This window comes from Coloeus monedula (assembly GCF_965178545.1).
Source record: "Coloeus monedula genome assembly, chromosome: 4".
NCBI lineage: Eukaryota > Metazoa > Chordata > Aves > Passeriformes > Corvidae > Coloeus > Coloeus monedula.
In genome coordinates this window covers 9149170-9165796 of record NC_138784.1, presented here as the reverse complement: position 1 = coordinate 9165796, position 16627 = coordinate 9149170, and the positions used below count along the sequence as shown (strand labels likewise).

General features: G+C 40.2%; 1 protein-coding gene across 1 annotated transcript in view; it reads right to left on the bottom strand.

Moving 5' to 3' along the window:
• Nucleotides 1-7553, bottom strand: part of FBLN1 (fibulin 1) — a 77174-nt gene extending 69621 nt beyond the window's left edge. Inside the window, exon 1 of the mRNA XM_082280420.1 lies at nt 7421-7553. Coding sequence (XP_082136546.1) covers nt 7421-7502 — 82 coding nt within the window. The 5' untranslated portion in view covers nt 7503-7553. The remainder of the gene's footprint in view (nt 1-7420) is intronic.
• Nucleotides 7554-16627: the final 9074 nt, after the last annotated feature.

Here is a 16627-nt window from a genome sequence, read left to right as displayed (position 1 = left end):
TACAGCTTTGCTGCATCTTTATCTTGTGTGTAAACCTAGGGATTAGGCACACAGAGTAGGGGAAAGGGTGAAGGAGACCTGAAACCATGAAAGGGAAAGATGTACAACAGAAAATCTGCCCCATGATTCCCTGAAACAAATAGTTTGAACTGGAAGTAAAGGAGCAATTTAGGAGAGCATTACCATTCTTCATCTGAGACGATGCGAGTATGTCATGGATCTCTTCAGAATGGAGTTGGAATGAAGACGCCCCTCTTCCATTTTGTATGGAAAGAAAGAAGCAAAGGGAATAGGAGGTTTTCTCTTTCTGCAGAGAAATGCTGGTTCACCTCAAGACTACTCATCAACTACCCCAATATGCTGATGGGGTACAATGAACAGATGCAGCTGAGCTGTGGCACTAGTCAGCTTTGGACAGTAAGATACTTAGTTGTTCTACTCAGTTGTTCTTACAGGTTCCCCTAAAGACTATGACAGTCTGAACTTCATAATAAAAGCATAAAACTTGGAGACAGAACACCCTCTCTCTTAACACCCACAGCAGCATGGGCTAGGAGGAATTCTCCAATGCATATGTTGTAGGATGCAAGGCTGTGTTCCTCGCCAGCTGTCCCTTTCCTGTCCTGCTCTAGTCCCTCAAAGAGGACCTACAACTATTGAACTTCTCTCCTCCAAGTGTGAGGGGTTGTACTGGAGCTTTATGGACTGACAGACAATCACTCACAATTCACATGCAGCTGAAAAATACAACATCCTCTCTAAACATGTTTAAAGGGTTTGAAGTTTTACTTTCAGATGTATTCTCAGCTGAGGGCAATTATTTCAGGACAGCTGAAATCACTGAAGAAAGACAGCACAGTAACTGAAGCAGCAGCATCCTAAAGGAAATGCCTGGTATGTTAGTGTGTTTTGTGGTTGGTTTGAAAACAGCCAACATTTTACTGGAAATTTTTTAGGTCTGGAGAACACTCATTTATAGGGAATGTGACTCTGGTAGCACCAGCAGAGGCCATCACACAACTAGGGGGATTTTTCAGATACAGCCAAACCTCATTTTATGAGATACGTATGTGCAGTTTATAAAACAAGTTCTTAAAATCTTCCATGGCAATAGCTGGTGATAAGGACAGGCCTGACAGAGACAATGCATGCTGCAACATCCATTATGTCCTTAGTGGGAAAAGCACATGCTTTACTGCAGGGTTTTTATTATGTCTCAGGTCTAAAAAAATCCTTCTAAAAGTAGGCAAATGGCTACTAAAAATTAGAAAAGACAACTCCATCTATTGCAGAAATAAGGCATCTTAGAGAGATGTATGTATCTATATCTGTATCTCAAAATGTCAGAAAAGACAGGGATGTAGAAGCCCTCAGGAGGTTATCTTGTCTTACTACTTCCAGGGAGACCTGATAAAATTCAGTCAGCTGTGGGCAGAGCCCTACGTAGTTGTTCAAAATCAGTATCAAGTGAGGCTGATTCCCAAACGTGTCTAGGCAATGTGCTCCTGTGCTCGAAGATCTCATACATTCAGCAACACCACAGATTTTTTGATAATATACTACCTGTTCACTCCAAAAGCCTGTTTCAATTCATTCTTTTGTTACTACCTCTTATACACCCAACCTTCTGTGTACCTGGTCCCTGAAGGTGCCTTTTCTGCAAACAAATTAATTCCTATTTTTTCATCTTTCTGGATGGGTTATTTTTTGGGCTTCCATGACGAGGCTGAAGTTCAAAAGACATAAGACTAAAAGAATAAAGACTGTTCTGAAAACTTCTAGAAGATACAAAAGCATTCAAAGAACCTTGGAGTCCACTGAATCAGCATTGCGTAAACAGCTTAGTACGTGTAGTATCTGTCCCAGACTTTACATACTCAAAAGAACATGAAAAAAGATGGTCCATTCACAGCTCTGACAGACAGGTGGCCTAAAGAACCCAGACTCACCAAGATGACATGGAAGGACAAACAAAAAAAACCTCATAACTGGAAGAGCAACTGCTCTTCCTGATAAACGTATGCTAAACTTTGTCCTTCACTCTCACCCCTGCGAGAAAATCGTGCAAATAACGAAATAACTTCACAGGACCTTGACAGAAAGAGGGCCACATCAGGCTTTCTCATTTAAGAAAAAATTTTAATCTTCTCTTGATTTCTCATTTCAAATAATGAAAAACTGTGTGATTAGAAAGTTTTATTTAGGGTATTAAAATTAACCTATTGTGAGTCCTGTTCATTTGTATAAAGTCCATGACCAAAAATGTACTGCAGTAAATGACAGTCTTTAAGTAGATCTTGAAGAGCTTTGGATTGAGTCCAAGTATATGTATATATCCAAAATAAAGCTACTTAAATAAGAAGGATATGAGAATGTGACAGAGCAGAACATCTCAGAATATTGAACACACATGCTCAAGCATTTCTACTGCCATAAAACGATTTCTATTTCTATTGCTATTCCTGTAAAATGATTACAGGAAAAATATTTTCACACTGGGATTTCTGTATTTTTATCTGACTAGAAAATTAACAAGAATTACGATGCTTTTATATACTGCTAAAGTAAAATGTATCTACTCTGTAGGCAGCATGTTTATTGCTGAATATAAAAAAAAAGATAGACAATGATGAAAGATTCTGATATTCTAGTATTGCCATATTTAAAGAATAGTCAGGAAACACTAAGCAGATGGGATAAAATTTATAGCATGGTGGGTCAAGGTTCAAGCATGGAAGAAACCACAGACTTTACAGAGCAGGAAGACAATACAGATCTATTTTTGCATATAATTATATAGCAATGCCTTAGGGAAAGTTTCATTTTAGAGAAAACTGTACTAGAACTTTTATGTGAGACTTTCCTCATTTTTGAAATTATCTATAGTAAGCCACAATCATTATCTAGCTCTCCCAGATTCTCTGACTAAGCATTGATATTAAAAGTACTCAGTACCTGAAATTTAGTCAGTGACAAGAGCAAAGCTGGAAGATGGCAGTATTTCCAGTGGATGTACTGCGAGCAGCATTTGCACACTATATCCTTCCAAAGCTTCATAAATCCTTGGAAACACCCTAAAAAGCTGAAAAGAACCATACAAAGTATTTCTACATCTGTACACTTCAGCACTGATAAAAACGATCTTTTCTGGTATTGTTTTCTTTCTTACTAAGATTAAAGTCTCAATCCAGACTTTGACTAGATTCAAAAATGAACCCTTTATTGGGAAACATACTGCACCCCTGTGCAGCATCACTCATTTGTGATGCTACCATAACCCAGAAAACAACATACTTCCTGTACCTGTGTACTCAGTACCCAAAACTACATCAGCTTTCTTTGAACGAAAATGTAACAGTAATTTGATTAACTGAAAAGAGTATGAATGAAAATCCCTGACAATCTGAAAGTGATTTTCTTTTTAAGATACAGCAGCACATACTTCAAATCCAAAAGGCAATTTCTCAAAACTTTTAAGTCTGAAGTAGGTCATAATAGGTACAAATCAGAGACAAAGTACTCCTGAGTGCTGGCAGAAAACAGAAATGTTTCTTGCTTTAAAAAGTGAAGGGAAGAAACTTCATAAACTGCCTTAGCCAAAGATTTGTTGGTATATTGAGGAGAGTACAAGCATGGGAGATGCTTAAGACGTTGCATCCTGTTGATCAGAGAGACTTTCAACACAACTTGTTCTGGACTGTCCTGTGTCTTACCAGAGGACAAGAATCCTTGCCAAGTCTGATGAACGTGCAGGTGACTGTCACAATATTCCCCCTACTGTACACTCTGTCACTGTAATCACCCAGTATATCATCTTAGTAGGTCCTTGACTACTCCTTCTCCACTTACTTGACATTATTCTGAGCATTTCCAAGCTAATTTTTATTCACAAAATATTATGGCCTGAAATTCTAACCATTTTTCTAGAACTCTTCACTGATCCGTACTGACTTTTTCTCTCCTTTTCAGGCTTTTTGCTTGTTGTGGCCTCTTCCTATGTTTTCTCTCTTGCTCCTGACAACTCCTTCATGAGCTTCTTTGCAGACAATTTTTCTATTCTTTCTTACCCTGCAATCTTCCCAACCTTCTGCTTCCACTTCTACATCTTATCTTGGAGCAATGCTATCTAACCTCCAAATTTAATTGTGTCATGACTTAACCATTAAAATCTCACCCTTGGCCTATCTTCTTCCATTCAATCTACACGAAAACATGGGTGCCTGACATTTCCAGAATGATTACAAAAGCTTTTGCCTAATTTGGCTAAAATTACCTGTTTACTTTGTTATTTCTTAACTTTACTCATTTTCTTTGCTCCCTGTAACTGTCAACCATCACCTTCTGCTACATTTTCACAAAAGCTTCTGTTCATTTATCTTTCTACTAACCCACTCTATGTTACCATTAAAATTCTTGCCTGTGCCCTGATGTTGTTTTATTTGGATTTCAGCTCTCCCTTTCTTGACCTTCTCTATTTCACCCCCCTTTTATTCTCTACAGATATTTTACTACGTCAAGTAAACCCAGATTCTCTGCTTAATGAATTCATTTTACCACCTACTTCTTTAGAAGTATCCATAACTCACAAAACCAAACTCAAACTCTTTACTGGTCCCAGTTAACTATTTCAGTCAAGTTCCAGAGGGCCAAAGCCCATCTTTCATTTCAGAAAATAGTAACAGAAGTATTGTAGAACAAGTTGGTCTTAACACAACTGTTTATTGAAAACACGTGTGAAGTTGATATGAAACTTGCAGAATGGGCTAAAGCAGAATGATAAATAAATAACTTTTGAAAATGCATTGACCTACTCTCAGATAATGCCTGAAACCTAACAGAACAATATAAATACACTGCAGTAACTTGATAAGCTGGTTTATGGGGGTTTCTCTTGGATTTCACTAACACGTCTGCTTTCAATTACACAGATGAAAAACAAAGAGCTTTAACATCTTGCTCTTCTCCTGACTGCAATAAAATGTCATTTCTCAAAATGGCCTCTTAAAATGAAACTCAGCTAATTTAGACGTAGCACTCATGTTTTAGAACTGATAGTATGTGATTTTTTGGGGTAGATTTTATCTGTGATAGCATGCAAAAAAGCACAGATTTAGCCTTTCATGTGTCCTACCTCCACCCATATACTCCTTATAAATATACTGTTATAAAAGCACATGTAAAAATCATAATCTTAAAATAAAACTCATTCCACAAAGTCAGTGGAACATTTTTTTTATTACAACTGTAAGCTTCCCCTGAATAGACATGTTTCCAGATGGTTAGTGAGTTAAAACTGTGCCTGCAGTACCAAGACATGCCAAAGAGAGAGCTACAGGATGAACTATTAATACACTGACTGGCCATGGTGATGTAATTCATCTTCTTTGGTTTATGGTAGTTGATATGTGTTAAATAATGCAATGTTTACAGTAAAACAAAGTTGCATAATGAAATGTTTAAAGGTTTTAAGATCCTTACTCTCGCAAAGAATGATGTACATACCTATATTTACGTGCACTGGGCAGTTCCCCTGAAGGCAGTTCCTTCAGTTTCTTCAGAATGAAGACTTTAAGAGCTACTGATGATTTGATGATTCATTAGTAAGGAAAAGCAATTAAGAAAACTGATGGTAACAAGTTTAGAAGAAAACCATATTTCATCAATATGCTGTCCTAGTAACTTGGCAGTTGTATCACTAAAGCACATAAGAGCTCCTCTTTTCTCCAAGGCCCCTTATTCCAGACCTGCAGGGGAGCACAGGCTCTACCCCAAAGACTTCAACAACATAACTCACCACATAATTACTTCATTTACTTCTAAAACACAGATCATTATTCAATATTCAATAATTATTTCACTGAAGCAAAGTCTACTCTTTAAATGCCAATCTCCTAAGCAAGGATCCTCAACTGCTTTAAGACGTATAAATTTAATTTTATCCAGTGCACTGGATAAAAGTTTTAAGAAATAGAAATTCTCAGTCAAATTAGAGTATTGATTCTAATTTGGGAATAAAAACCTGATATACATTTTACTGCAAATTTTTGTATTAAAAAAAACTTTTAAAAACGGAACTCATAGATCTAATGACTTCCCAGTTTTCTAAAAAGTTATCCCGTAACTAAGGTTAAATGTACAGAGGTTACAAAGTGAAATTTTTCATGTTCTACAATAAAGTTGAATGCTTAAAATTACCCTGTCTGCTCACTGTGACACATCAAAGCCACAGTTTTGCTGATGTATTTTGTTGTCTAAGGGGAAGTAGGAGCTATTTTGATTCTGGAGGTAAATGCTGCTCTTCTGACCATCTTAGTCTGTCCTTTTTTAAAAGGAGTGCTACAGTCTCTTTATCAAAAGCAAGTATTTTGACAGATAGTACTCTTCTAACGAAAATCTAAGACCCAAGACACTGTGACAGCAACAAATTATTTACTTCACTGGCTTTTGTCTGCCTAGGCCAGAGACCATGTGTTTCCAAGTACTTGCCCAGAGTGAAATGAAACCTCAAAAGACCCCTTGGGGTTACTCTAATGGAAAAGTCACTTACCTGTTAGCTGTGATAAATTCATTATCACCATAGGACAAATAACTTTCTTTGTCATCTCCTACAAATTAAGATTTGCATGAGATTGCTACAATGAATTAAATCAAGTTCATATCCTCTCTTCAGACAGTACTAAGAGCTCAGGAAAAAAGTGTGCAATAAGTAAAAAGAGTCATGATCCGGATCCAGATCCCTGCTTTCAAAAGCAACCATATCACACGGTATCATTCATAAATGTTCCACATTTGGTCTCCAAAAATCCCGCATCCTTTGCTTCACTATTCCTCCCGCTTCTCTGGGATCCCAACTAACTGCTCGTCCAGTTTCCCATGTTTTTCGGGCGTAGTTCTGTCTCCGGCAGATCAGAGCTGACACCTCTGGGGCCCGCCGGTTTCAGACCCATCACTTCGCGGTGCCACCGCCGGGCACCTCTCGCTGGGGGCGGGGGGCACCGTGCGGCGGCCGCCACGACATGTCGCGATTCTCGTGACATCCACCGAGCTGCGCTGGATCCCGGGCGGGGTTGTCCGCCGGGAGCACACTCACCCTTTTCCCGCGGCACAGCCCGTCCCGGCGGAGCCTCGTACCGAATCTGCCCGGGGGTAGCGGGACCGGGGGGGCAGCGGCGGGGCCGGTGCACACCACGCCTTTCTGCTCACTTGGACGTGGCAGCGGCGCTTTAAAGCCTCCCTGGAACGTCCAGGGATACAGGGAAGAAGGGGGCCCCAAGGGGGGCCTCGCGGCCCCGTCCCCCGGCAGCCCGGGGACACCGTGGGGAGCCCCGCAGCCCCATCCCCAGGAGCCCGCATCCCGGAGCGGGTCTCGCCGGGGCAGAGCCCGAAGGCTCGGGTCGGTGGGAGCCGCTCCCGCACTTACCTTGTCCCCGGAGCGGAGGCAGCAGCGCCAGGAGCAGGAGCAGGAGCAGCCGCAGCGGCCGGGCCCCGCCGAGGTTGTCCATCGGCCGGGAGCGCTCGCTCCGAGCGGGTCTTGGCTCTCCTGCGGCGTCCAGTGGGCTCCCCCTTTTCGCTTGCTGCTGCTGCTGTTATCCCAGCCGCCTGAGACCGGTTGGAAAACAGCTTTCAGGAACCCCCCACTCGGTGGGCTTTACAAAGATTTAATTCACTGCCTGCCTGGTTAATTATACAGCCTGCAAGTGCTCGGCAGAACAGAGCCGTCACCGCAGCTCGGAGGCACGAGCCCTGTTGCTTCTAATACCCCGCCGCCCCCACACGCTCTAAAAGTGACTCCCTTGAGCTCGGAAAACTGCAGATCCTCAGCGTGAACCTCGGGCCGGCGTGACTGATTCTGTGAAGAAGTGCAGCGACTTCTCTCGGTGCCAAGTAGGAGAAAGCCACAAAAGCAAGGCAAAGCAAAACAAAACAAAAGAAACCACCTAGCAGAGGTTTAAGCTCTAAAGGGGAGATATTCAATCCCCCTTCTAGGTCTTTCCGTGGATTTTACCCCAATACAGCTTTTGTCAATGAAATAAGATTTTTAAAAGGAGAGAGATTCTAGAATCTTTCAATGAAATTCAGTGGGAAAAATAAAAATCCTTTCTTCCCTCCCCCTCCTCTTAAGAAGTCAGGATAAGAATTTCAACCTAAGTGAGGCAGCTCTTCTCTCTCTCTCCCCTCCCTTTTTTTTTTTTTTTTTTTTTTTTAACCTCCTTATCTTATTTAAACAGCAACACAAACACTGATAGTGGTCAAAAGACCCAGTTGGTAATGCTGTTGCTGAGATCTTTAAGATAATGGGAGGGAAAATATTTGCAGGCAAATGGGGATGGAAATACACAAAGTTCAACACCCCTGTATACTTTGACCTCGATTTTACTCAAAGAGTTGGAAGTCAGTGTGTTTTTACTTGGAGGTTGTGCCACGTGGACTCTAATTGGGCTATTCTTCTTGTAAATACTCAATAATGCAATTTTTGAGTATCTCTCCTCAAAATGTCCAATTGGAAAAAGTATTTAAGTCAGTAAGAGTTGAATGTGTGTTTTCTTCCGCACCAGGTTATCTGTACTTTTCTAACACAAGAACACAAATACAGCCATAAGGCCAAGAGTCCAACTATCTCAATAGCCTGTCTTCAGCCACAATCGTAACGTAGTGGAAGAAAATGAATAAGAAAAACACACGTGATAATTTTCCCGGCCACTCTTCCAGCCTTCAGTTCCTTTGAGTTTGGAGCATTTCCTTGGTGAAATGTGGTCTATGTATACTTAGTAGCCCTCAGTGAATTTCTATTTCAGGTATTTATCATGTCTCCCCATGAGTTCTTGTAAAACTTTATCATCCAAAATACCCTTTGGCAGGAGGTTTCATGGATTTACCAGTGACTGTGCAAAGGGCCATTTCCTTTTGTTCCTTTTGAACCTAGTTCCAGCGCCCTTCTGGGCTGCCTCCCACATCTACAGCAGAAAGAGTTATCCAAGAACTGACCTCCATCCTCACTCAAAATGCCCACGTCATCTTCCTTTGACTGCTGGTTTGGTTTTGTTGTTGTTGTTGTTGTGGGTTTTTGTGTTTTTTTTTTTTTTTGTTGTTGTTGTTGTTGGTTGGTTGGTTGGTTTTCTCCTCTGTCTTATTGGGAAGGGGCAGCTGGAAAAGGAGAAAAAGGATGTATGGCTGATTTTATTGGGGGGGGATATTAATTGGAGGATTTTCTACATAAGCATGTCTATTTCTCCCTCTTTTTTTAATGCCCTAACTCAGTTTAAAATGATTTTACATCAGTTACAGCAGGACCTTCCCAGTGTTTCATTCCAACCTCCAAGTTACCATTTTTCATGTATCAGACAGCTGTGGGAGACACCTAACAAAGATTACACCTTGTCTAAAATTCATACCAGCTTAACTGAACCAGAGGAATCCCCTCGACAGAAACTCTGGGTTCAGTTCAATATTGCCTTATTTCACTCTACATTAAAACCTCCCCAAATTGATTAAAGATGGATAGAAAGAACTTCACCCAGCGTGCCTAAAACAGTGTAAAGTTATACATGTGCCTGTCCACACATGGAGTTACTCTGATTAACACCATGTGTCGACATTTTTACTCCAGAGTAAGAATTCCTTGTTCCCATTTAGTTCGCCACCACGAACTATACCAGAAATGAGGCAAATTTAAATAAAAGTTTAAGAAGTATTTCTAGAAAACATCATGGCTATGGTCATCTGCAGATCTGACAATAGGTTTTTCCTATTTTTGGGGTGGTTTTTTTTTTTTTGTTTAATACACATTTCCAGGATAAATTGGCACTCTCACCTACAGTCAGATTGAGAGGCCTCAAGTACATGTGATTCCAATTACTGACCCCAAGCTTTGTAATGAGCTGAGCCATGCACTTCAGGCTCAATGCAGAGGTCCTGGGAGTCAATGGAAAGCAAGGGTTTATGAGACGGAACATTTTGCATAACCAAATTTTTTTCTTATATCTGCTCATAAAGGCCCTGTAATCTTTTGTGTAGCTCTAAAACAAACAAATTCTTTAATGAGGATTTTGTTTCTACTTCATAAGAATAGAAATCATTTGCAGAAGCTCAGATTAATGAGCAGTGACAGCTAATCATTAATAAAATCATTCCGCAAGTCATTTCCAAGGGTCCTGTTGAGAGTAGAGACACACAAGTAGACTGACAAAGAATTTAGACTTACTCTATCAAATCCAGCCATCTATGGCAGCAGGTTCACAGCTCCCATTTGGCTACTCAGGAATTCTTGAGATGGCCTGATTAAGTCTATATAAGGGTATCGACCTCTGTCTAATGAACAAAGCTGACCCAGGGTCCCAGCTGCTGTGCCTCCTAGCTCATCTCTTTTACTGCAGCTCCCAAAGCCTGATTTTTTTACCACTCCACCTATCTGTCCTAGAACTTGAGCAAAAGAGAGGGAAATTAAATTGCACTATCTCCCTGTTTGCTGGAAGAATGTTGCAAGGAAGTTAATAGATTCCCCTAGAAATTAAATTTAACTGTAGATTTCTAACTGTAAAGGGAAACTCCTTTGGCCCCATGGCAAAAAATGAAGCTACATATTGGTTCTTGTTATGAAAATGTGCCTCATTAAAGATGCATAAAAAGGCCTCTTTTCCTTCTTAATAGGAAGAATACATCACTGATTGGTACAGATACACAAGGATTAAGAGGATTCATGTGGATCTTACCGTCTCTCACTGTAAATAAAAGACCCCAAACCCTACAGTAGGTAAATCCATGGCTAGTGGAGTACAAATGACCACTTAGCTAAGCTCCAAACACTAGTACAGGCATGGTACCACTGACATTTGGCTTCTTTCCTGGAGAAAACACTACCTGAATATTTTCTGAACTTGAATAAAACCTATGTACAAAAGACATGCGGCAACAACTTGACACATAATCATTTTAACATTGGAAGTTTTAGAATTTTTTTGGTTTAGTATCTTAATATAGGAAATGGATTTTGAAGGCTTATGGGAACCTTTCCGACTATCTTGCCTTTTGGACAGTAATGATAAGTTGCTCATTAAACTAGAAGACATCTTTTACAAAGAAAACTTAGCAGAGTTTTCAGAGATGGATGCACAGTAATCCTTGATTATTTTTTGAAACTGCTACTGCCATTACAGATAACAATTGCTTGCTTATTTTGAGTCTAAATCAATGTAGTTTAGCTTTTAATAGCTCTCTGGGCTTGTATTCATGTTGAAGTTGCTGACACTTTGCGCATCACCACTGATCACCAAAGCCCCTTAGCGTAGTGTCACTTGGGGGCACTTCATATGCACTTCCAAATCCTTGTCAGGGATTAATTTGGAATAAATCAGGATGCAGGCACATCCCCATCCTCAAATCCCAAACTACAGACTATCCATACGAAATGGCTCCCAGCCTAGGTAAACAAAAGGAAGTGGGATGACTGTGAGCCTCCTCTGTTGCCCTAAGAGTCCAAAACTCACCTCCAAGAAGGCCCACCCAGACACCACCATCAGGCTTGTTATGGCATCTTGTAGCTAAAGTCAAGGCTGGAATTCCTTCCAGAACAATTACTATGCCATTCATAACAATCCTGAATTTACACTGTTCTTTATATAAATCGTATTACATAGAAATACATACATAAGTCGTATTATATATATATATATATATGCATATGTACAATTACACAGATGCCAGTAGTCCAAGCCACTAAGCCATATGCATAGACAAGAAATACAGATGCTTGTATCCAAACAAGGGAATTTGCCTGGGCTCTATGTTTCAAATGCCTAGAGACTGTCAGAAGAGGCTTGGCTTATCTTAAAGAGCTTTCCTTGTCAAAGACAAAACCCCTCTTTGCATGGATCAGTTAAATATTCCAGACTGGGACTCATAACCCTGAGTCCTTTTCAACAGTGTTGCTTCTAAGCATGTTGAGGTTTTGCCCATTTTGGAATTTGTATCCATTTTTTGCATATTACCTACATTTTCTTTTCTTTCCTCTCTGATTTAGGGAATTAGATATAGCTATCTTGGACACTCAGAACCCACACTGGTTGTCCATTATTATGTATGGGGGCTGCTTCTAAGACAAGGGGAAACTTATTTGGGCATAGAGGAATGCTTTGATGATCCATGTAATTTCCCTTGTGGTATTATTTGTAGAATTCAGGAATAACTCAATCTGACATTCATGGGGCATTTCCTGCCTCTCCTTCTAGAGATGCATCCTCCCAGTTTCTCAGATCTCCCACTTCCCATAAATTTCCTTTCCCCTTCTAAACTTTCTCATGTCCCCACACACTGACCTAGTCTGATATGTGGATCTGCAAGGTGTTCTCCAGGACCTGAGCCCCAGGAAGGCTGGGATCCTTTGGTTAAGTTGGAGAACAGTGGGAGTCATGCACACACAGGTAGGAGGGGACAGTGGCATCTGCCTTAGACTCTGCTTGGAGCCTCCACAAATCCAACAACAGCATGGATCAGTCACTATTTTAGCTGCAGTCTAAATAAAATCTCATTATAAAGGGTGGGGAAAAACAATCAATAAAGTAAATGGCTATTCTGATAAAGGCCTTTTCCCCTCCTGATAACCCTGGTAAATCTGAACTCCATCCCTTGTCAAACAAAAGTAATATTCAAGTATGTGACCCAATGATCTTTGGGCACCAGAAAATATACAAATGAATGTAAGACATTTCAGGCTTGAATAAATAATATCCCAGAGTCAGCTGTACCTACCAGCTTTAAACCAGGAGCAGTTTTCTATGCTTCCTCATAATCACTGAAGACCTGCATCATTCAGTGCTGTTTCTTCATCATTTTATGAATTTTCTGTATTATTTACAAGTCTTTTTGTGTAATTCTAATAAACAAGAACCCATCCTACCCATCTTCAAACAGTCCCAGCCTGCCTGAAAACTTTTATCTTACCAGTAGAAACTGCAATTTAAACACAGTATAATGTAAGCAGACAGTCAGTGGAAAGAGTATGAACACTGATAAAACTCTACAACAAATTCATATATACTCTTTTCCTCCTTCTCCCCCAGTTTCACAGACAGCCTGTTTCATTTCCTCAGTCTCAGTTTCCTTATCAGAGGTTCTCAAACTTTATTTACTCATGCATCACATCTTTTAGACTTCACAGCCTTGGGCTTAATATCTTTGTCCCAGGAACCCGAGATGATTCTCGGAGGCCTGATTCTACAAACACGTTTGTAATACAATTGACAGGGAGTGTGGCTTGCATTTACAAAATGCTGACACAATTCTGAGCAGTGGCTATGAGAGCATACCTTAATAAACATGATTTTTAAAGTTATTGTAGTGTAGCAAACTGTTTAGAATAAAAATATTATAAACATATTTTCTGGCACAATTCCAGAAACTGGTTGATATCTGGTACATGTGAAATTAGTAGACACTGGGTTCTAGTTGGAAGGGTGAATGGATCAGAACACCTATGTAATGCTGCAAAAGGCAAAATAAATAGACGAGCTCTATTAAATGAACCTCATGTTCCATGCTGCATGTACCCTGTGGTTCTCAGGACAGCCAGTTTCAGTTGTATATACTCCATCATTAGCCACAGCCTATGTGGATGAGGAGGCTGGCTCAGAGTCTTTGGAGAGCTACAGTATACTCTACATTTTGGATAACATTGAGCTTTTCTGTCTGTCAGGGACTACTCTGTCATTCCTTTCTTAGCTCCTGGGTGAGCTCTGGAAGCAGAGGAAGCAACAAAGTTTAGGTTCCAGCTAAAAGAACTTGAACCAACTAACCAGATCTTTTCCAGACTACCCCTTCCTGACACTTTTATTTCTTTCAACTTTGATCTCACAACTGTTCTTTCATATAGTCAAAGAGTTTGGGATTGGGTCAATGAGCTATTGCTGCAAGAGGGAAGAACAGCTCCCAGGTGAATGTATGAAAACAGGATGTGGCATACAGACAGACAGCAGCAACTTACACCAAAAGGAGGCAGAAAAAAATCCAGGCTGCTCACAAAAATGACCCACACACCCTGAAAATCCTAACTATTTAGGAGTTAATTATCCAAGAGAAATGTGGCCTGCTGAACAGCAAGTTTGAGCAGACTTTAACAAACATTCTCTTTCTAGCTCATTCTCTCTGGCTTCTGAGATACCTTTCGGCCAAATACTGCACCTCTTAGTGCCACATGTTGTCTATAGGGATAACCTGATTTTTAAAATGTTTTGAGCTCCATAAAATTAAGCAAGGCACATAAGAAATAGTTGTTAAAAACTAGCAACTTTAAGCCATTAGCTTCCCACGATTGTGGTACGAAATAATTTTGTCCAATTTTAACTTCTATTTCCCCTGTTTCAAAGCAGCATCCTATATAGTCTATATTACAGAAACACTAGTGTTCAGAATAGCTCTCATGTTTTCTCCAAACTTAGAAATGTACATTTCCAACAGAATAGCAGATACAGACATATGCTGGATAGTTATTCCATAATTTGTACTCTACTTCTGAAATGTTCCACAAACATACAGGCTGTCATTATGAAGATCTAACTTGTGCATGTCAGTAATAGTTGCATTGCAAGTCAGAAAACAGGATTCTTTCAAATAGGTGTATTTAGGAGCTATATAAATTGTGTCTTAACTCTCCTGCAGCAGATAGGTCATATGAAAAGCATCTGCAGAATCATTTACATGAATCCAGAAAAAGAAGCGTCTTTATTCATCTCAGTTTATGCAATATACTGTATTTAATAGCTCTGCTAAAGACAAGTGAAAGCTTGGCTCTACAGAAATCATTGGCAAAATTCCCACTGACTTCAGTGGGGCCAATACTGCTGTTAACTCTTCCCTACAAGGAAAATCTAGATTGCCTAGGAAGGTGGCCTGCCTCTGCTAAGACCTCAATCCAGACTGCTTACAAGCTGAACTGACCTTGTACAATTACGAAAGCTGTTATTCTTGAGAATTTGCCAAATCCTCAAGACAAAACTAGCATAATAAATTATCCCCAAACTTTTACCCTGGAGTAAAACAAACCTTCTCCTTTTATAAATGAAAGCACCTATGTTGACTTCCATATTCCAGTGGTTTCACTGACTGTTTTACAGAAATTTTAAAATTTATTATTATTTCCAGAAAGAAACTCATGTTTATTAAGTGAACACTGTAGAACATTCTGCCTCCAAGTTTGACATTTCATTTTAAATGCACTAAAACATATAAAATTTGTTGAAATATTAGTATATTGTTTTGTATCTTCTGAAACTGTCAGAATTAAGGATGATTTATAGCCTGTGAGGAAAGGCTAGGTGAATTGGGATTGTTCAGCCTGGAAAACAGAAGGCCCTTGGGTGACCTAACTGCCCTCTCCACTACCTGAAGGGAGCCTAGAAGAAAGATGGAGAGAGACTATTTACAAGGGCCTGGAGTGACAGGACAAAGGGGAATGGTCTCAAACTGACAGAGAGGAGGTTTAGATTGGATATCAGGAAGAAATTCTCTGCTGTGAGCCTGGTAAGGCCCTGGTACACAGTTCCCAGAGAAGATGTGGATGCCCCATGCCTGAAAGTGTTCAAGACCAGGTTGGACAGGGGTTGGAGCAACCTGGGATAGTGGAAGGTGTCCCTACCACGGCAGGGGGTGAAATGGGATGGGTTCTAAGTTCCCTTCCAACACAGACCATTCTATGATTTAAATACATGTCTATTCCAGACCATTTACTACACCCTACACCAAACCATTCCGTTTCCTTGCCCCCACTGAAATACAAAGGTGACTTTGTGACTAGGAAAAAACCACAAGGAACTGAATTTAATGTGGAACAGAAAATTCAGCAACATTGTGATAGTGCAACAAAACCCCTAAAAATCCAACTGTGGAGACTTCTCTACTTAAGTTATACTGAGGATGGTCCATATTTAGAGTCCTCTGCTAAACACATGGAATGCAGATCCATGTTAGTGGTCATTGACTAACTCTCTGTGTCCCCTTGCAAAGTCTTTCTAGCTGCTTTTCTTTTGAACTCTGAACTTTCACAGTAGATGTTCAAGTACCGTTGTTCTGATCATAGCTGGAAGAAATTGGACTGTTTGCTCTGAAGCAGCAAAGCTAAGAATAGCTCTAACTTTGCAAGAGACTGCCACTGAAGAAACTGGTAATATTTCTGTTGGAGTGCTGTAGGACTTGTTCCCATGGGATGGTATGTAGCCTGATTTCCATACAGCCAAACACTTCATCATTATTTAACTGGCTTATTAACTTCACTGGGATTACTCACACACCTTAATTTATATATGCCCTTAAATTCTTTATTGAACTGGGTTATATAAAGTGTCCTAAAAAAAAGTTCACTCATGTTTTTCATTTTCCAAAATATATGTTGAGAACTGTAGTCTTTCACTATGATTTCTCAAGCCAGCATTTGCCAGACTCCATCACGGGTCAAAAGAATCTTTTTCACACCCATGTTGTTCATGCATCCATCTGTATTTTCTGACAGCTCACAGAATCCAAGGTCCGTTTCACTTCACTGCCTGTCACAGTGAGCTGTTTCCTTTCTTAGTAAAGCCAGCCTTACTAGAAATGTCTGTAAATTCTCTTCTGGTTTGCTGTTCTGGTTCCAGTAAAAAAA